The sequence below is a fragment of the Rhamphochromis sp. 'chilingali' genome (assembly GCF_963969265.1).
Source record: "Rhamphochromis sp. 'chilingali' genome assembly, chromosome: 4".
NCBI classification, from domain to species: Eukaryota; Metazoa; Chordata; class Actinopteri; order Cichliformes; family Cichlidae; genus Rhamphochromis; species Rhamphochromis sp. 'chilingali'.
This window is the reverse complement of record NC_137948.1, coordinates 24,604,199-24,627,053: the sequence shown is the minus strand read 5'-3', so window position 1 is coordinate 24,627,053 and position 22,855 is coordinate 24,604,199. Positions and strand designations below refer to the sequence as shown.

At 40.9% G+C, this 22,855-nt stretch overlaps 1 protein-coding gene across 2 annotated transcripts in view; it reads left to right on the top strand.

Annotated features, from left to right (window-relative positions):
* tbck (TBC1 domain containing kinase) overlaps positions 1-22,855 on the top strand; it is a 57,756-nt gene that overhangs the window by 29,341 nt on the left and 5,560 nt on the right. For both annotated transcript variants that reach the window (XM_080881146.1, XM_080881145.1), the window contains exons 23-24: positions 3,607-3,779; positions 21,188-21,351. In XM_080881146.1, coding sequence (XP_080737272.1) covers positions 3,607-3,779; positions 21,188-21,351 — 337 coding nt within the window. The remainder of the gene's footprint in view (positions 1-3,606; positions 3,780-21,187; positions 21,352-22,855) is intronic.

Below are 22,855 nucleotides of genomic sequence, written 5' to 3'. Positions count from 1 at the left end.
ACAGGACCATGACAGGTCCTGCGTGATGTGAACTCCGAGGTATTTGAAGCTGTCCACTCTCTCCACTGGGCACTCGTTGATGACGGGGGTCTGGTAGTTCCTCTCCTGCTTAGTGCTGAAGTCCACTATCAGCTCCTTTGTCTTACTGACGTTTAGAAGGAGGTTGTTCCTCTGGCACCAGTTCTCCAGATTCCTAATCTCCTTCACGTAGGCCGTCTCGTTGTTATCAGAGATCAGGCCCACCACGACGGTGTCGTCAGCAAACTTGATGATGGTGGTGGAGCTGGTAGTGGCCACACAGTCATATGTGTACAAAGAGTACAGCAGGGGGCTCAGAACACACCCCTGGGGGGCTCCAGTGCTGAGAGTGGTGGAGGCTGAGACATGTCCGCCCATCCTTACTGCCTGTGGTCTGCCAGTTAGGAAGTTGGAGATCCACTGACACATAGATGAGCTGAGTCCCAGATGCTCCAGCTTGGTGGTGAGTGTGGAGGGAATTATGGTGTTAAATGCAGAGCTGTAGTCTATGAAGAGCATTTTAACATAATTCCCCCTTCTAGTGTCCAAGTGAGTGAGTGATGTGTGGAGGAGATGAGAGATGGCATCGTCTGTGGAACGATTTGGATGGTAAGCGAACTGTAGTGGGTCCAGTGTGTCTGGTAGTGAAGAAATGATGAAGTCTCTGACCAGGCGTTCAAAGCACTTCATCACTACTGAGGTGAGGGCTACAGGGCGATAGTCATTGAGAGAAGCAGGGTGGGGTTTCTTCGGGACAGGAACAATGATGGACTCTTTGAAGCATGTGGGGATCACCGACTGAGATAAAGAGATGTTGAATATCTCAGTGAACACAGGAGCTAGCTGGTATGCGCAGTCTCTTAGGATACGACCTGGGATGCCGTCTGGTCCTGCTGCTTTCCTGGTGTTCACTCTCTTGAAGGCTCTCCTTACTTCATGCTCGGAGATGACAAGCACGTTTCCGGTGCTGGCAGTATCTTCCTGTCTGCAGCCGTTAGCGCCGCTAACACTAGCATTGTTGGAGACCTTAGCTGCAGCCTCGAAGCGAGCATAGAAAGTGTTCAGCTCGTCTGCCAGAGTCACGGCCGCGTTCGTCATACCGGTTGTTGGTGCTTTATAGTCCGTTATTGTCCTTAGTCCCCGCCACAGGCTCCTAGAGTCACTCTGTTGGAGTTGTGACTCTAGTTTCCTTCCGTAGCGCTGCTTCGCCTCTTTCACCGCCCTCCGCACGTTATATGACGCGGCTTTGTACGGGTCCATGTCCCCCGTCATGAGTCCCTAGCGACAGTGTCATTGGTGAACGTGGAGAGCGAAGGCATCAAGTTGGACGGCTGTGTGTGTGTGCATTGCTTACTTGGGGACTACCTGGGATGCACTGGGATTCATCATTTCATCAATTTCATAGTGTGTTCGTTACAACATAATGGGTTGAAACAAATGCTCTATACTTCTTTGAAATGACTGGTCTCTCATCTTCATGCTTGTAAGTTCCATCTTACATTAGCTATCGTCCAATTCCAAAAGGCCTTTGAGTTGCTCTTAACTAATCATGCTACTCTTCCATTTGTGGCAACAAGTCACAGCCCACACTCAACACCTATACATAATTACATAAATGTAATTTCTTCTGACAAAAAAGAAAAATTGACTTCTTAACAAAATTGGCTGTGTGAAAATGCCCCAGCTGAGCCCAGGGCTTATTAAAGCAGCTATCAATCTCCTCTTCTTCATTTCTGCCTCTTTTAGTAGCAGGAGTGATTGGATGCAGCATTCATAGCTCTAGGGAGGGAAAATGCATTTCCCAGAACTGCCTGCAAGCCTGTCGGTGAGGAATCTCAGACCTCGAGCATTTTTTTTCTCACCAGAATGGACCTTGTAACTGAGTTTCTGAGGTGCTAGCCCAGGAGAGCTAACAACCCCCTAACCTTGACACTGCGGCGGGACAGATGAGGGGAAAAGATATATCTTGTATATAGTTTCACTTGAGCCTTGGCCAGGTGCAGGTCATAGCAAGGAGTGCTCATTAGCCAGTCTTGCTTATTAGCCATGGAAAAGAGGGGTGAAAAAGAGAGGCTGTCAGTGTAAGAGATTGCAAGGGAAAGAATTCCTAATTTATCCAAATCCTTGGCTAATCCAGTGACTCCCTGTTCCCTAATCCTCTCTATTCTCAACACAAGAAGCAGAAAGGGTTTATAATAGTACAGAGGCATCGGGAGGAAGAGTAGAAATTTTGCTAGACAAGAGCTCAGATGAGAAGCGGCTGCTAAACGATGGGCAGTTATTATCTGAAGGAGCCACTGGCGCTGCTGGATGACTACTTAAGACTATTAATGGCAGCAAAATGCCAAGGTCAAACTGCTCACTTCTTTGACCAAACCTCCCACACTACATTTACATAATCTCTCAGGCTTTATATGTGAGTTGAGAGAAAGAACCACTTATTTTTTTAAATAATTCATTCATATTCTTACAAAGGAGTTAAACAGTTTGCTTAAATAAGATGTTGGTGTTAACTTAGAATGCAGAAATTAGCAGTTCTTTGATTTGTTTTACATGTAATGCTTAACTTACTACTATTAATAAGGCAAGTACTACAAACATTCATGTTTTCTCAGGCTGAGTATAGTAAAGCTTTGGCATTTTATTTAGCAGTGATATTTATATTCTAAATGGGTTTTTTTGCCAATTGCCCAGTTTAAGACCTGCAGAACTACACAGAATTTCCAATAGTGTCAAATATAGTGATTCTATAATAATAAGCTAAATAGAACTTAGAACCTTTTTATTGTCATTGTGCATTTGCCTTCACAAGGAAATTAGGTACCAAGACCACAAAAGTGTGAAGTACAGAAAACAATATACAAAGAAGAAAAACAATTTAAGTACAACAATAGAAGTACACTATATACACAGTGTATGAGTTACAGAAACATTCTGGGGGGGTATGTACAAGGGCAATAATATAATATAATAAATAGGGTGGAAGGGCTATGGCCATTAAGGATGGGGATGGTAATTGCACATCTGCTAGAATATTGCACAGAAACCAAAATATTGCACAGAAAAAGGAAGGACCAAAATATTTCACAGGGAATGGCAGCAACAGAGTCAATTGCAGCGACAGAATAAAGTCTGTTCACACTCTTAATTTGCATTAATGGTTCTGACAGGCGGTAGAAGATGTTCTTTAGTTTATTGGTTTTGCACCTGATGGATCTGCACCTTTTTCCGAAGGGCAGGACAACATTAGAGTAAAATATGAATAATTTACTATGATACGTGTTATTTATGTTAGCCATGTGTCACGATGCTCTGTCCTAGAGCCTGACAGAGCAGCTTAGTAGCTAAGTACTGCAAAAAAAAAAAATGCATTGATCATGATTAGGCTGCATGTATACATCAGCAGTTCTTTGGCTAGCTGGGTGAGCATAAAGAATATATGATTTTTCTTATACAAAATCCATCAGAAAGTATATGAAGAGTACTCTGTTGTTCAAAAGTATATTACTCTTTGACTGGGAGGGCCTCATGCACTGACAAGTAACATTTTTTTAATATTGTTTGTCTCCTGTTATTTGTGGTGTGCAGAAATTGACATTGAGCGCTGTGTCCGTGAGTCCATCAGCCTGTTCTGCTGGACCCCAAAGAGTGCAACATACCGACAACATGCTCAGCCTCCAAAGGTTGCGGGCGACAATGGCTTTGCGAAAACGTCAACATACTACTCGTCTGACTACCAGGACATGCCCAAAACAGACCTGGTGAGTTTTACTCTCATACACATAAATTGCAAGGGGGACAAAAGGTCTAAATTTAAAGTTGCCTAGCAACTGCCTAGCAATTGACTAACTTAAATGTTTTTAACCTTGATGTACCTACAATACCTTAAGGCAGAGCTTCCCAAAGCGTGGGGCCCGGCCCCTAGGGGGTAGGGGTGCAACGATACACAAAATTCACGGTTCGGTTCGGTTCGATACTTTGGTGTCACGGTTCGATATTTTTTCGATACAAAAAAAAATGTTCATGCCTTTTTAATTTGTCATTTATTAAAATTATAAATATATATTTTAACTCAAAAGTACAGTTTTTAAATTTAACCCTAACCCTTGTGCGTGTTTTTTATTTTGACAGCGAATGCGCACCTGCGGACCACTTATGTGCACCCCTGGTTATTTAGCTCGTCATATTGCAGCCACAGAAATTCTTTTGTCCATGAAACCATAAAGCTGCACTTTCTTTTTGCCTTATAGTCTGATTTGTCATAACTTCTCCGTTTTGTGGTAAGCTTTTCTTTGGCTGTCACTTCTTCACCCCGACCTGTCTTATTTGGCTCAGCAGAACTGAAATGCTTTTACACACGCACTCACATAAGCTCAGCGATTCTCTGCGCGACCAACCTCTCACATGTTTAAGCTTGCTGCGGGAGATTTCACTTGTCATGTTTGCATAGTAAGCTAACGATTAATAAGGCGATGTCAGAGGAATTGGTGCACAAATTTTCATCACTCACAGATCAGTGCTGTCGCTCTCTATACACAGTTCGCACGATTGCAAAGTGAAAGCAAAAAACAAGCGCAAATTCAAACGCGATTTCAATATGTCACATATTGACAGTGGCTCACCGATGCCAATGACATAATTACCCAGCTACATTTCTGAAAGAATGCAAAAGCATTGACATATATTTTTCCTTTCTACGATAGCCCGACGGGCAGGGAAGAGATAGATTTTGGTAGCCCGACTGAAAAAATCGCTAGCCCCAGGACGTCGGGCTAGCGATATTGCAAGCCCTGTATCTGATTGAGGAATCACTCATCTTTGGAAAAGAGAGTTTATTACAGAGAAATGTCTCTTTCCAAAATAAAAGCTATACTATCCGCTTCTTCTGGGCTATATTCTCAGCAGCATAAGGAGAATCATGTGCTAACAGCTGTCTAAATGACTCGGCTAAAGTTAGTAGCATGCTTGTTGTTTTTGTCTTTGCACTAGGATGATGTCGGCGTAAATGTGCAGTCATATTCGTTGTGTTCCCACTAGTGCTTTCAGGTTAATCTCGTTGAAATGACCTTAACGCCACAACACGGCAAATCTCCGTTAACGAGCTACCGCCGATCGCCCCGTGCATGGGGCTAGACGGCCAACACGTTAACGAGCTAACTACGCTAACACACTAGCTCCCACCCATGTAATTGAGCATTGCACGGCACATCCAACATACTGTTTTACTTTAGTCCATGACTCGCTTACCTTCAGGGTCATACGTCACATGAAAACCAAAATAATTCCAAACGCCAGATCTGAATGGGGGAGGTCCATGTTGCAAGGAAAGCTTAACTTCTGTCTCGCTAGCTTGCCCTGCGCTCTTCCTTCTGACTATGCTGTCTGTGTTGAGCGCTCAGTGGATCTGCGCTCAACAGTGCAGCCTAGGCGGAGTAGTCGAACGCAGATTCACTGAGCGCTCAACACAGACAGCATCGTCAGAAGGAAAGTTGATAAAATAAATTACAAATGTTGTATTGTTCGATACATATGCGTACCGAACCGAAAGCACTGTATCGAACGGTTCAATATCGATACGAATATCGTTGCACCCCTACTAGGGGGGGGGGGTGCAGAGCCATCGCAGGGGGGGGTATGAAAAGGAAAACAAAAACAAAAACGCTTGGACACTGCTACGGAGCGGCCACACAAACGCAAAGTAGGAGATGAAGCATCGCTGAATATGTTTCCAAACCAACTTCATTTTAAGCCAAAGACTAGAAAATCTGGTGAAGCATGTTTTCCCTTTGGTTTCACCTGCACAAGTGCCAAGGTAGGTCTCCCCTGCAGAATTGGTTTTCCCTTCGTCGGGAGCAGCGCTGGGCTGTTTAAATCACGGACAAACAGGATCCCACATTCTTGATTTTTAGTTCAGAAACAGTTGTTGTAACGACTAACTACTCCTGACATTTTGGAGATGTTAGCTCTTTGTACAGTAAAGTTAGAGCGGGATCCAAATAACATCAGGCCGTTTCTGCCACGATTTGTTCCCCCGGTTCAAATCACAGACAAACAGTATCCTACAGTTGTTTTTGAACCCATTTTGCACAGAGGCATTTTTTTGAAAAATGTATTGATAGCAATGTTGAATATTATTACACAGGAAAAAAACAACTGCACATAAAATAATCACAACGTGATGCCTCTGCCTTTCTAAATAGAGGGACAGTAACTGCGTGTATATGTAAGCGTGTAAAACCTGCAGATAGTCAGATTAACAGTATTTTGTCTCTATCTGCCATTCTGCAATTTATCTCATGTAAACAATAACGTGGCGCACAGCGTGACGTGAAAAAAGGCACATACCTTTGACGTTGCATGACGAACTCTGTATTCCTCGTCCACACGTAAACGCAAAAAATCTCCGTTTTTGGTGATTCGAAACGCCGTTTACATGTGGACGAAACAGCTGCGTTTTCAAAAATACCCCTGTAGTTATGGAAGTAGCGCAAATTAGTTAGTAGGCCTAGTTTATTTTATTACTACCTCTAATTTATTGCTGATTACTTGTATTTGCTTAATTGTTTACTAAATGTTTGACATGTGAAATAATCCGCAGTGGAGCAAAATATGGGTGTGTGTGGTTGGAGGATGTGTTCGTGCGTGCACGCGGGCGTGCGCCCGGGGGCACAAACATTTTTCTTGTAAAACAAAGGGGGGCCTCGCAAAAAAGGGCATGTACTAATTAATTAAATTAATCGCATCCCCTGTGTCTGCTCATTTGCTGCCTTGTTAAGTTAATTTTGTAATAAAATACTAATAATACAGAAAATGTCTCATGGTAAAAATTATGTAAATGTAATTATATAAGAAAATACAGACTAACAATCTGCTTCAGTGATATATTGAGTAATATTATTTTTGTAGTAATAGGTCAAAATCAGTGTATGACTTGTACTTTTATCTGCAGTGTAATTAGACTGTGAGTTAGATTTTACTTGTGAAAAACTTTTCTATGTTTCTATGATTCTTGCTACTTCCACACTGCATGAGAAACTAAACTGACTCACTAACTCAACATCAGTTGTCTTAACTAATCAGGATGTGATAATAGAGAAGCAAAATGACTCCAGCTGACCTTTTAACAAGAGTTGGGGAAATTGTTCACCCCACACTCACGCACACTGGCATACTTTGTAGCCCATGTTGTGTTTAAGTTGCAGACCAGCGAACCATCCTTTTTTAATCATTACTGTCCGCTCTGTGACATTAATGTAAAGGTTATCCTGTGAAATATAAAAAACATTATAATAATGTTTAAATTTTTCTATTTCCCAGACTAAGATTAAATAATTGGTATATTTCTTTATTATTTTCAGCTGTTGTTTTTTTTTCTTTATTTTGTTGTTCTTTCGTTTTGCTTTATTGTGAGACAATCATAGGATGCAGGTTTTCTTTATATTTTGCACATCATTTTAAGCAACTTGGTTCCCGACATGAACTTATCTTACCAGCACTGACAAATAGTAACATTTTGGCTACAGTGACTCAAACGGCAGTAGAGCAGTTTGACACTGAGCCTGAACCTCTCAGTCATGTCCATGCTTTTTTGCCTCTACACCTTGGACATGAAGTTGGAGCTCTTGCCTTTGGTGTGATTTTTCATATCAACTGCAAGGCCCTCTGGAATTATTTTAAGATCAGAAAGAGTTCATGACAACCCAATCTTTGATATCCAGATTCTCCCAAAGTTATGAATACATTTTGATGCATGATTCACAACAGCTTTTTTATAGGATTCCTTTTAAAATGTTGTTACAAACTGTCTTGCAGTATTTACTTATTGGGCAAAACATGACCATTGATGGGTGAAGTGAACAACACTGATTATCTCTGCATTATGGTACCTGTTTGTGAGTGGAATATATTAGGTAGTAGGTAAAGATTTAGTCAAAAATTGATGTGTTAGAAGCAGGAAAAAAGGCAAACGGAAGGATTTGACCAAACTGGAAAAGGGCCAAACTGGGATGGCTAGACTACTGGTGCATCTTCAAAACTGTGGCTGTTTTGGGGTCTTACCAGTTTGCAATGGTCTATTAATAGCGTTCCAAGGAAGGAACAGTGGTGAAACCGTGATCTAGAATCTGAGAAATGTGCTGGACAAACAACTCTGATCCATGGAGGTCCCGACTCGCAAACACGACTTAAAAGTTCTGTTGCTAACATCTTAGTGCCAGATACCACTACACACCTTCAGTGGTCTAATGTAGTCCATTCCTCGATGAACCAAGGTTGTTTGGGAAGCAAAAGGGAGACCAACACAATATTAGGCTCAAACGAAACTCTTTCACTTTACCCAGGAGCATGTGCTATATGTTATTTTTCTTCTTGGATATAGGAAAACACAGGTATGGATAATTAACATGAAACATATGCACTTTAATATTTTATTACAGTTGTCTGATTGCTTGTTAATAGAAGTTTCTAATTAGTCAATCACATGACAGCAATAGTGCATTTAGACATGCAGACAAGGTCAACCTGCTGGAGTTCAAAATGAAGATCAGAATGGGGAAGAAAAGTGGCTTAAGTGATTTTAATCATGGCATAGTTGTTGAAGCTAGACAGGCTGTTCTGAGAAAGAGAAAATATCCAGCTAGCAGCAGTTCTCTGGCCAGAGGAAAATAGGCAGACTACTTCCAGCTGATAATGCAAATAAGCACTCGTTACAACCAGAAGATCATCTCTGAAAATACGACAAATGACATCAAACCTTGGAACAGATGGGTACAGTAGCAGAAGACCACATCGAGTGCAATTCCTGTCAGAACAGGAAGCTAAGGCTAAAATTCACACATGTTCACCAAAATAAATAAATAATAAATTAAAAAATTTACTCAGCGGATTAGGAAACATTTTGCCAATTTCTGCTGCCACATTAGGGTGGTAGGGTCAGAATATGGTGTAAACATCATCCAAGGAGGGCTCCATCATGTTCTGAAGGCAAAAGAGAATCCAACTTGGTACTAGTACAGTGTTCCCAACAAAGTGGCCAGTGAGCGTATACCAGTCGTGTTCACCATAAAAAGTGTTGATGCTTTTCTGACGAGTGTTTATTGATGTGATCCTGTGTTTCACGTGGGTCTTTTGTCTTTGTTTAGTATTTGTGGAGCAATCCTGTTTGCCTTTCACACATGAATGCATCATGTCCAGAAAGCTCACAAACATTCTTGTCAGCCCTATCTGCTGTGTGCCCAAGTGATTGCTCTAATCTTTCTCATTCAGCCCAGGCTCATTTGTATGGGTGGTGGCATTGATCTGTGACCGCATCTACGCGTACCCCACCTCTTGCTCTGAAAACATTCAGGCGTGAGTGCATTGTGTTGAAATGTCACTCTCATAAATGAAGGGACTGCTAACACTTTGAGTACATGCCAAACCAAGTTTACAGTCTGAATGGAGGGAAGTTCAAGCCCAAATCTCTTCCAAATCCAAAGTAAAACTCTTAAAATCTAATAAAAATGATGCATGCAGTCAGTTTGGCGGTTTCCTGGTTGTAACCTGCAGTTCCAAATATGATTTTCTCTGTTGCCCTCTTTTTTCTTTTTTTTTTAGTAAGAGAGCAGGAGGCTCTGTCAGCAGTTTCTCAGCCCTCATAGTGAACAGACATCCATCTCACTCGACAGCTGCTGTCCAGTCAGCTTGGTCTGAGTGACTGAATAGGGGAAAACAAGCTCTACTTCTCTTCTCACACAGTTTCCTGAGGTTACTTTCTAACTGGGCCACTGTTGACACATACTTTTCAACTTCTCAAGCTGAGGAAAATTAAATTTCTATTGGTATTATTATTATTGGACTTATGCAAAAGTTTCATTAATAGTGAATGTCACTGCAGACTCAGAACTTTGCTGTGCACTTAACAACTTTAAGGAAGTTTAGATTATGAAACAATTAGAAATGTGGATGTTGCAATCAGTTGTTGACAAATTATGTTATGTCTAAATTTTGACCTTCAGTGCTGCAGCATTAGCACATAAACTAAGTTGGTAGTTGTTAGGCAGGTGGTCATAATGCATTATGTCTGGTCGGGTCAGTTGTTAAAGTGCACGTCTAGATGTGTCAGCACAAATAGCGCAATAGTAATGATGGCAACTGCTGTGTCGCCAAAATTCAAACAGGAATTACGTGAGAAGCTGGAAAGTTTCCGTTTTAAAATCTTCTGAGTGTGTGTGTATGTGTGTGTCTGCTCTGTTGGGTATTTGTTGTCAGCGTTTTTCTCAGATCATGACCTCAATTATGCCTGTCTTTTCTTTGTCTGAGTGCAGACTTTGCAGATGAAATGAGATTCTCTTTTCGAAATTATGCTCAAACACCACAGACTGTCGGTTGATATGTGAGCATCCCAGCACAGTAATAATCATGTTCAGTCAAGGCACTCACTGACCTTGTCATCAAGCTTTCTCCAAGATGTACAACGCTGCTGTTCTGAAGTGAGTATATTAAGCGGCGGTGCGAGGGTGGGGTGGGCGTTGGCGTTTCCTTGTTTGTTTTCTCCAGCCTTGTACCATAACTGTTAGAGGATAGATGAGCATGAAAATCCAGTGCTGAAGTTTTCCTGTGGCTCAGGTTTAGGCTCATCACTGCCAGGCCAGTGAAATGCCAAAGTGTCATTAAGCCATTCTTGGATGCCTCACATTGCTCACTGTGACATTTAACTCACAGTGTGGTTCATCAGCCCAAACCAAAGACGGGCTCCATATTAATTTCTATTTCTGCCACTGTATTGTATGTCTGTATGTCTGGATATACAGCAGTATTGTCAGGCTAAGGTTTCATTCAGTCGCTTCCATTTTTTTTTTTTTTTTTTTTTTTTGGGGGGGGGGGAATGATTATCGAAGACCAAACCACATTTTCTAAAGTTAACTCCAACCCTCTCTGAAGAACAGAAAGTGTCTTGTTACGATACACAGCAATTTGGGCGCTCATTGTGACGTGCACAGGAGAGTTTAGCATTGTTGGGTTGTCATAGCTACAGGTCTGCAATCTTCTCTGAATTATAAAGCCTATGCTTAAAGGGCATTTTAATCCAGTGACTAATCTTTAAAAATCATTCCTTAAAAGCAGACTCTGTCCTTTCACTACTTTTTTTCTGTACTTTTTGTTTATTATGTTTTAGACAGTTTTGCTCTTTTGCAATCTTGCCGCGGTACACCAGGGCAGTGAATTTTCAGCTGTCAGCAAGACTTTCAGCTTGAATTTAAGGGGTTTAACAAACGTTCTGGATTAACTGTTTAGGGATTACAGCCATTTTTGTGCATAGACCCTATTTAGGGGCAATCTGCATGTGGTGAATAAAGCCTTGATTGATTGATTGATTGTAGATGCTCAAATATTATTGGAAAGTTGACTGGCAAGCAGTTTAATGGTCATAGCAGGTGAGGCATCTTCCCTTAGCATTTCATTACAAATTAAGCAGATTAAAGATTGTTGATTCCACATACTGACCTTGCGTTTGATTCCTTTTCACTGGAACTCATAATCTGAGATCCAAAGAGATGTTGATAAAAGTAAAGAAAACCATTATTAGGCTGAAAACCTCAAATAAACCTATCAGAGAGATAGCAAAAACTTTAAGAGTGATCAAATGAAAAATGTGGACCATTATTAAAAAGAATGAATACACTAGAGAGAGACATCAAAACCACTGAAAGACCACAAAAGATCACTAAAGTGCATAATGGCAGAATTATTTCCAGAATAACAACTTCACAACATCTGAGTTAAGAAAACAGTTGAGGAGTTAAACATAACATTAACATCTGCACTCTATATTGTCCCGTCTTCCTTCTCTCCCCTGAACCAGTTACATCAGATGCCCCCGCCCCCTCCCTGAGCCTGGTTCTGCCGGAGGTTTCTTCCTGTTAAAAGGGAGTTTTTCCAGAATGATAGGAAAAGTATGAAGGAGAAAAACAAATGAAGAAATGTGGTGTACCACATTATCTGTCAGACATGGAGGAGGCAGTATTAACGGATAGTTTATAAATGTATAAATCAGGATAAATTCTGAAGCTGTATTGCTCAGATTTGGACAAATGTGGTCGGCATGAAGCTGGACACTCTGGTGACAGTGGCAGAGAAAAGGACATTAAAGAAACTGCTGGACATTATGAACAATGCTGGGCATCCTCTGCACACGGCCATTAACAACCAGAAGAGTCTGTTCAGTGACAGGTTGCTTCTCCCCAAGACAAGAACTAACAGACTTAAAAACTCCTTTGTCCCACACGCCATCAAACTGTTTAACTCCTCTCTGGAGGGGAGAGGGAGGGGAAACAGGAAACAGGAGGACAAAGGAGGGGGGAACAACTAAGCTGTAGTGCCTCTTCACCTCACTGTACAATACCTTGTGCAATACTTTTTGTAAATAGTCAACAGTGCAATAGACTCAATACTTGAAATGTGCAATTCACTTGTATTTTTATTTTTTATTCCTATTTATTCTATTTATCCCCTTTGTATACTTTATTTATATTTGTCTCTGTATTTATATATGTGTGTGTGTGTGTGTGTGTGTGTGTGTGTGTGTGTGTGTGTGTGTGTGTGTGTGTGTGTGTGTGTGTATATATATATAATATTCTGTAACTGTAACTTCGGTCGTTGCTGTGCTTTTTTTTGGAAGTCGAATTTCCCAGAGGAACCCACCCGAGGGATTAATAAAGTTCTATCTTATCTTATCTTATCTTAAATGCTACACCGAAAGAATACTGCAGAGGAAACTACAAAAGAAACTTTCTCAAAGCAAAGAAATGCCCAAGTCAGTCATCTGATCTCAGCCTAGCAGAGCATCCTTTTCAGTTACTGAGAAACTGAAGGCAGCCACAGTAAAGACCTAGCAGAGAATCTCAAGGGAGGAAACACAGAAGCATGGAGATTGTAGCCTGAAAAGGATTTCTGTCTAAATAATAAAAAAAATGTAATACTTAAAATAATATTACTTTGTCCAATTATAGTTCTGACTGTAATTCATAAACCATTAAAATCCTCAAAAGTATCCACTTGAATCACATCTTGATTGTTTGATTTAAAATCCTCTGTGGTGGTATACAGAGGGAATACTACAAAAGTGTTTCATTATCCAAAAACGTAGGCAGTGTAGTTACTGTCTGCATTGGAAAAGAAGTAAACTGACTTTGTGTGTGTGTGTGTGTGTGTGTGTGTGTGTGTGTGTGTGTGTGTGTGTGTGTGTGTGTGTGTGTGTGTGTGTGTGTGTGTGTGTGTGTGTCAACATATGTGCATCTACTGCAACTTGTTAATGATATATGCATGACCATTGCACCTGATTTCCTGCAGGACCTGCTCATACAGTGTCATCAGATTTTGACCTAAGAAGTATAGACAAACACAGTCGGCTTAAGCTCCTTATTAAGCATACCTATCAAACATTCACAGTGCTTGTGGGGAGTATAGTTGATGACTTGCAACTGAAACTGGCCAGGCAGCAGTAACCTCAAACAGGCAAAAGCAGATCAGACATGTCCAACATTCAGGGGGAATTTTGGACCACTTTTCCTTGCCAAACTGCCTCAGCTCAGCCACACTCTCTGGTGTGAATGGCTAACTTAAGGTCATTCCACAAAATCTCCAAAAGGCACAGTTAATTCCCTCCTGCCGTCTATTGGCAACCCCTCCATAACCAGAGGTAGCAAAAACAACCCAAAGTCCTTTCTCCCTTACCTCTGGGATGATGTTATCATTTTGGTATACATTGGCACATTTACACCATTTATGTGGTGCTGTGTTTTCAACTTTCAACCTTATCTACAAAATATTTTCTCAGTCCTGCTGTGTGTGAGCTGCCAAGGTGCTCTTTGGTAACCTTATGCATGCAGTGTTGTTTGTTTTTAGTGTGCCAGTCTTTCTAAAGTCATGGGCAACATGCCAGTTCAATAACTTTATGAACAGAGATTTTAACCAGCTCCAAAGATTCATTTTAGCCTTTAGCTGTTACTCTCTGGTTTTGTTTTGTTCTGATTTTTGTTTGGGTTTTTTTGTTTTTGTTTCTCGCATTTTCATTTTTCTTCCTTTCCCCCTCTGATTTAGCATTCTGCCAGTGGCTTTGGGTCACCTTAGCTGGGCATTGGCTGCCTGGCACAGCACTCAATCATTTCCATTAGGAGAATTTGTTAAACTCTACACTGACAAATACCTGACCTCTTTGAGGTGACTGTCTAAGAAATTTCCAGCTTTATGCAAATCAACAGTTCTTTGTCCTGAGATCTGATTTACATGAGCAGATGCTTCTTGTGAATAGCAAAATGCACATACTTTTTGCAGCCTACACTACACTATGAATATTGCACTGATTGATACACTATGATAAAGAACAACACTATATTTTGTGAGTCATTAGTTCATATGCATTGCGTGTATGTGTGTGTATATATATATATATATATATATATATATATATATATATATATATATAATATATAGGGGTAGGCCATTTATATGGATTCACTGTAATAACATGGGAATGGTTGGTGATATTAAAGTCCTGTTTGTGGCACATTAGTATGTGTGAGGGGGCAAACTCCTCAAGATGGGTGGTGACCGTGGTGGCCATTTAGAAGTCGGCCATCTTGGATACAACTTTTGTTTTTTCAATAGGAAGAGGGCCATGTGACTAGGGATGGGTATCGTTTAGGTTTTATCCGATACCGGTGCCAAACCGGTACTTTTGAAACAGTGCCGGTGCTTAAACGGTGCTCAAACCGGTGCTTAAAGACTGGAGAACACAAAATTGGTCCAAAAACCTCCCATGTTCAGCTGTTTTTTTGTAAAAAGATAACAATGTTAGCCTTTTCTGCAGCTATGGGGCATATATGGTATCACTCTTGGCTGGAAGCAGTGCTTAAACAATGGAAAAAACACAAACCTCTCATGTTTAGCTGTTTTCCACTTTTTCTTTGGTCATTTTAGCCTTTTTGGCCAGGGTGAAGGGAGTATCTGCCATCAAACAAGAAGACAGCCGCATGTAGCTATGATGATGTTTGCTAGTTCACCTTACATGCATTAATGTAATAACGTGGTTAGCCTACTCAACGTAAATTACACAAGAACAACATTAAGCTACTCACGCAGAGAAGAACGGCTGCTGCTGCCATTATCATCCGTCATCATTTCTGCTACACTGGCAGGGCTAGGGCCCAGGACTCTCCTCTTCGTGTTTTTGGGGGATGTTTCTCCGGGTCCGATAACAGGCAACCCACCCGCAGTAGATGTGCACGGTGTGAGGTCTCGCAGCAAGCTATCAAATACGGCGCATTTCTGGGCTTTTTAAAAAAAACGCTATGCGTCGCCAGGTGTTTCATCGGATTCGAGGTGTTACCTCCTTTGGCAGTATCACAGTATCAGCTTAAAGCACTTGTTGCAGGCTGCTGAGTTTGCATATTTTGCTGTGAAGTACAGCCAGACTTTTGACCGCTTCGCCTTGGACATTTTTAATCTGTAGCTCTGCTCTAAAAGAACGCACGTACCTGGACCCGCCTACTATCCTCGGAAACGTAAAATGATTGGCTAGAATCTAAAGTGTATCACAGCTCAGGAAAAAAAAGCACCGAAATAAAGCACCGAAATGTGCGCTGCTTTTCGGTCTGGTTACTACCGTTTATGTCAGAACCGGTGCCATCGTGGCACCAGACACCGGTACCCATCCCTACATGTGACACATCAAACTTATTGGTAATGTCACAAGAAAAACAATGGTGTGCTTGGTTTCAACGTAACTTTATTCTGTCATGAGTTATTTACAAGTTTCTGACCACTTATAAAATGTGTTCAATGTGCTGCCCATTGTGTTGGATTGTCAATGCAACCCTCTTCTCCCACTCTTCACACACTGATAGCAACACCGCAGAAGAAATGCCAGCACAGACATCCAGTATCCGTAGTTTCAGGTGCTGCACATCTCGTATCTTCACACCATAGACAATTGCCTTCAGATGACCCCAAAGATAAAAGTCTAAGGGGGTCAGATTGGGAGACCCTGGGGGCCATTCAACTGGCCCACGACGACCAATCCACCATAATGTGGTGGTGCACCATCTTGCTGGAAAAACTCAGGGAACGTGCCAGCTTCAGTGCATAGAGAGGGAAACACATCATCATGTAGCAATTTCAAATATCCAGTGGCCTTGAGGTTTCCATGGATGAAGAATGGACCCACTATCATTGTACCCCATATACCGCACCAAACCATCACTTTTGTTGTTCCAACAGTCTTGGAGGGATCCATCCAATGTGGGTTAGTGTCAGACCAATAGCGGTGGTTTTGTTTGTTAACTTCACCATTTACATAAAAGTTTGCCTCATCACTGAACAAAATCTTCTGCATGAACTGTGGGTCCTGTTCCAATTTTTGTTTTGCCCATTCTGCAAATTCTGTGCGCCGATCTGGGTCATCCTCGTTGAGATGCTGCAGTAGCTGGAGTTTGTAAGGGTGCCATTTGTGAGTAGCTAATATCCACCGAAGGGATGTTCGATTAATGCCACTCTCCAGTGACATGCGGCGAGTGCTACGCTGTGGGCTCTTGCTGAATGAAGCTAGGACAGCCACTGATGTTTCTTCATTAGTAACAGTTTTCTTGCATCCACATTTTGGCAAATCCAACACTGAACCAGTTTCACGAAACTTAGCAAGCAGTTTGCTGACTGTAGCATGGGAGATGGGTGGACTCGCAGGGTGTCTTGCATTGAAATCTGCTGCAATGACCCGGTTACTGCATTCACCAGATATCAACACAATTTCGATCCGCTCCTCACGTGTTAACCTCTACATAAATGTAGTAATCGATAGTTACTTCAGTTATTGTCTACAGTGGTTTACACAGATTAGACTAATCTTACTTTTGCTTTCTTCATTCTTTTTTTTTAGTTTAATTAGAATAATTCAGTATTTTCTTTGGTCGCATGCTGTCACTATCACTTAGAGATTTTGATCGAGTCCCATTGTGTGGCTGTTTGTATATCGTTTCCTTGCATCGTATTGACTAAGATTGACTGTATTTTGTGGTAGGCTTGGAAAATGTACCTGGCTTGGGGGTATTTGGTAATTAAATTATCAGGGGAAAATATGAATATATATATTCAATCAGTGTGGCCGTTGTTGAAGCTGTGCATCTAATAATAGAGTTACTATAACATGTTACTATACTGCAATAACATGGATCAGAATTTGGATGGCTTGTTAGGTCACAACAACCCTTTCAAGGTAAAATTCTTGAGGTTGTCTGCCACAGTACTTTTGTATACATTTCAATACAGCAGTTCACACAGAATATATTATTTATTTGGTAAAAGTATTTACCTATTACTATAGTATTCACTGCCATGGCATTTTTCGTCTGTACATTATTTGTTGTTGGTGGATATAAGATTAAAAGTTTTTTTGTTTTTTTAATCCAGAGTGTTAGTCATGTTTTTGTCACGGCTGCCGAGGCGAGCCGTGTGGAATAAATGAGGATCCAATCGCAGGCAGTCGTGGAGAAGTGAAGGTGATTTATTGAACACAAAAAGAATGTGGACAAACAGCAAACGGGGCTCGAACTAAACTAAACTGGGAAACAACTAAACTACAGAGCACAAACCTGAATGAAAACGAGCAGAGGAGGATGACAATGAACAGCAGGGAGAAGACACGGTGGATACACAGACTGACACTGAGTAATACAGACGAACCGGCAACAGGCAGGAGAACACACAGGGCTTAAATACACACACCAGTAATCAGGGGATGAGAGACAGGAGGGCAACACAGCTGGGAGGAATCTGGGCTGACGGGACGGGGAAACGTAAACTGATCACACTCACATACGACACGGACCTTCACAATAAAACAGGAAACTCAGACACATGGAACCAGACAAGACATTGAACTAAACAGACAGATTCACAAACAGATGGGGTGACACCATAGACAGACAGATACAGACGCAGACTCAGAGGCAGACCGAATATAACACAGAACTTAAACAATCATCATCTAGAAAATGATAACTAAACTAAACTAAAAGCGCTGGGTCACCGACCCAGGACCATGACAGTTTTCTTTGCAGCAAATCAAAATGGTGCGAGATTTCATTAGTATGTAGATTCCTACCTGCTGAGACTCTCTTATTGTATGTTTCTTCAAATTGCAGCTGTCAGGCTCTTGTTAGATAATTTAAAAGAGCAGAACAAAGTTATTTATTGGAAGCAATGCACATCTCCCCAAATCTCTCCCACTTTCCCAGTCCTCATCATGTGTTGATGCAACACAGTGAGTATGCACCTTTTGAAAACTCCAAACAAATAGGTATTGTTACACTAGCCTTTATTATATTTGAAATCAGGTACCTAGTTTGAAATAATCAAACTATGAATATTTATTAAGAACAAAAACAGCCCACTTGTATCAGAAATATTAAAAAGTTGAAGTAGAAAAGCTTTGAATGTCTCCTGTTACACCCCACAATGAGACTGTAGAGCCAAAATGTTTACACCTTGTTATAATTCACTGGGCAGAATTTCTGAGGATGTTTTACCGATTACTAATTTGCCCTGTATGATAAATTATTTACTTTGTGGCAGCTCACTGTTTTGTCTCAAAGCCTCAGTCACATAGGTCTAGAAACCAGTTGGTTGCTGTGGCCTAACGATTGATTTCATAGTGACTCCCAGTACCCTCGAACGACCACTCACAGCAGGTTGATTCAACAGGAGGAATACTTGTTTTTCCCCAGCAACCAGTAGTTGTCAGGCAGTCGTCCATATTCCTGTCTGACTGATTGATATACATACATATCAACTGACAGATGCTAGAACAGATACATTTTTTGTTTGTTTTGCATATTCCTGAATCCAAATCATTTGCTGAGATAGAAGCAGAAATACTAAATTAATAAACTGATGTCGTTCCATCAAAAGTTAGAAGCTAAAATCAAAGCAAAATTAGCTAAAATCCAAAATAGCCTAGGAAAGTAGAGAAATAAACAAAATGTGATGGTTTTCTGGCTTTGACCCCACATATTTTCAGGGGGATTCAAGTCAGGCTTTGTACAGACATGTTAGTCAGTTTTGTCATCTGGAGGTAGTTCTTTACCAGGAGGGACATTTGTTTTGGGTCGCCATCATTTTAGAAGGCAAAGGGGAAACCCAGACTCGGTTTTGCTGCTGACTCCTCAACATTTTCTTTCCAAATCTTCACATGACCTCCTTGGGTTGTATGCCTCTCCCTTCTTTCTCCAAATATAAGCAACATCTCTGTGGCCTAAGAGATCTAGTTTCCTCTCATCTGACCAAAGGGTGCATTTCCGGTATCTTTCTTCAGGCTGTCTTTAGCTTACCTGACCATTCTGACCTGAAGCTTTCTCTTTCTGAAGCTTTCCAGATATGGATGGGTTTTTTTGGTCTGCAACCTGGCAGTTCAATCCTATGCTGTATTCTAGTGATTGTCGTCTTTAAGACTACAATACAACTTGGCTGAGTCACTCACTGCTGTCTTGGCAGTTGTTCTAGGGTCTTTAGACACATCTCTCACTAGTTTCTTTTTTCCAAAGTATTTGAAATCTTTCACTTCCTACCTCTGCCAGGCGTGTTCTGTACTGTGTGGCTTTCTTTGAATTTCTTGATGGCAGCTCTGACTCCAGTTCTTGACACTTGAAAGCGCTGTGATAACTATGTATATCCATCTCCTGCTTTGTGAGCATCAACAATTATTTTTCTCAAATCTAAACTGATTTCTTCTGTTGAGGTTTTTATACTGTGTGCAAATTCAAAGGTAACCCTCAGTTTTCACTTAATTTTAAAGTTTTTGACCATTTCAAAGTTAGCACGTTATTGAACAACAGTCGTTTATGCTTTGGTCAGTGGTTAGTTTTTCAGGGGGCTAAAATTGACCCAGGGATTTTTTTTTTCTGAAATAAATCTGTTATTGTGTGCATATAGAAATCATTTATTCTTTCTAAAGAAAACTTGTATGTTTATAATTGCTATGTTAAAAATTCCTTCCTTGTTAAAAAAGCACTTGGGGAAATGTTTGACAGAAACTTTCATTGGGGGGGGGGGGGTAATAAGTTTGTCCTCATATTTAATTCTACAATCTGTGGTGGACCATTTCTTTGTCTCTGTGAAGTAAAAGTGTAATAATTACTATGTAAATGAGCATAAAATAGAAATTATTAAACTGTAGCACACATACTTGAAAATTGCAAGTTCTTAGGATGTTAAGCAGAAACACTTAGTTAATATTCACTGTTTAAATAATAACGCTGTAATTTAACAACAGTAAGTAAACCGCAAAATTTTTTGCATAGTCCTTTTACAAAGAAAAAAACAGGAGAATAAAAAAATCTTTTAAATCGCTTTTGAGCTAACAGAACACCCGTGGTCTGCAGCCCTGAGTTATTGCTCTGGGGTGGGCCATAGATTGTTCTTCTGACCAGTTTTAGTGAGCTGCTTTCAAGCATTTTATTTCATGGTTGGCAGCACTTTGGCATTTAACCTACTGGTCCTGCAGTCGGCTCTTTTTATCCTGCACAGTGTGCTGAAATTCCTAGATAATGCGGTTAGTATTTCTCCTCAGTTTAATTTGCATATCAGTGAACAGAAGTTGCAGACTACAAATGAACTCTCATCATCAAGACAATATTTTTGTTTGTTAGTCTTTTTAAAGGAGTTGGTCAAAACTCTTGGCACCCTCGGTTTTCCCCACTTTATACTTAAAATGTATTTCAGGGATTCTGGGAATTGTATAACATTTGGTCACTGTTGCAGAGCAGAGTTCAGCCTCCTGCAGCCATGCCTCAGGCTGGGTGCTTTAATGAACCTATTTGGCAATTCAGGTAGAAACTGGCAAAGGACCAGGTTCTGGCCACTACTGCTGCTCATCTGTGGCGCTGTAATATAGTTTATATGGAAATTCATAATGGTAGTTTGGGCTCATTTTATAGGAAGACATTAAGCACTAATCGAGAGGGGATTTATTTAATGAAAGCTTGTTGGTGTGATTTAAATAAATATCCAACTTGACAAAATTGTTTTTCTTTCTCTTGTGTTATTTCATTACAGTAACTTTTGCAAAATCATTATTCCATAAATTCTCTGACCGCATATACTGCTGTTTTCTCTCTCTTTATCTCATCTCCTCTTATAGTCTCGGGAGCCTCTGTCACTGGTTGACCTGAAAGCAGAAGTATCTCCCAGGATCTCAGCGGAGGACTTAATTGACCTTTGTGAGCTGTCATTGTCCGGGTCCTCCAAAAGGAACAAAACTGGCAAGCCCAAAATTGTTGCAGTCGATATCCGCACTGCGGAAGAGTATCCTTACCATTTTTGTGCAGCTGGGAAATCAGTTTTAACATGTAAATATTCCACTGCTGTTATTCAGTGTCAAACGTATACCACACTGGTTCTAGTAAAGGCAGATTTCAAGTACTTTAGTTCATGGCTGACTCCTGCAAAAGCTCTGATTCATGCATCTGTTTAACACCACACACTGAATAAATAAACTCAAAAGAAACCACAAATAAGCTGATGCAAATTAAAAGCAAAAGTTGGTTTATTAGCAACTGAGAGTGGCAAGGTGATTGGAGAATACTTCCTGCTGGCAGCTAAAGAGCCGTGGGAGAGGGTGTGCAGGAAGCTTGGGTGACTGGAGATGGGGTTGTCTTGGAAATGTAAACACACTGAGAGTTAGCAGGGTCTGCGATCTGGTAGAGCACCAGAGATGCCAGGTATTTTCAAAGGCATGATGACATAAGGTGCAGCTGGTAAGGGCGGTTTTCATCACACCTGTCTGTGCTTCTCTACAATGATGAAGACACTCAGCACAATACACAGGGGAAGAAAAGAAAGAAAGTGCAAATCCAGGAGTCATGATAGTTCAGCCTGACCCAGAATGTGATGTTGAGGGGGAGTCGGAGGGTTTGGCAGAGCCCAGTGTGACAGCATCTTTGAATTTACACAGGGTGTCATTTCAAATTATTTAATACCTGTGCCTTGAACAGTGACCTGCTTTCTGTGCCATGTTGATAAATGTAAGATTCACTTCCTATGTGAATGATATGCAAAAGACTTTGAATTTGTGACATGAAGAAACATTTTGTCTTTCTCTGTTCAGTGCCTTGGATATTTTGGTTACCTATTTATGTGGTGGCAGTGCTTTGCTTTTCCTTGTTTTTAATGAAACCACAGGCAAAGAGATTAAAACAGCTTGGTCCCCATCAGTTGCAGTTCATCCAGGCTCTGCAACATTCAGCTGGCCCCCTGAAATTCCTCCAAACTACCCCACCATATCCAGAAGTGACGAGCTATTAAAGCAGCAGCGTTTAGTTTAAGTAAAATGCATTCATCTGGCCTTTTGGCTACATGATCATTTCCACTTTATTAGCTCATCTGGCCTAAGGACTGATGGGTTTATGCCATGGCAAGGCCTCTCTCCATCAGTCCACATTTCACGACAATCACTACTCCTCCTATACTGTTGATCATAATTAAGTTAAACTCACATGCAGTGATCATCCATTAAGTCGTCACCTGAATTGTAGTCAAAGTCTTGTTAGCAGCCTTGAGGAGCAATAACCTCGGAACTATGATGGATTGTGAGCTGGATGACCTACTGACATTCATGTTTCCTGAAATTCTTACTTAAGTAGTAGATTTGATTTTTTTTTCTTGAAAGGATGTGCAGCAGCTAGAATGATTAAGGATAGAGATGGAAATTTGTTATCAAGTGACGTAGGTGTATTGATAAGATTTAAGGAGTACTTTAAGGAGCTCATGAATAAAGAACATTACAGAGAGAGGAGGACAGATGAAGTGC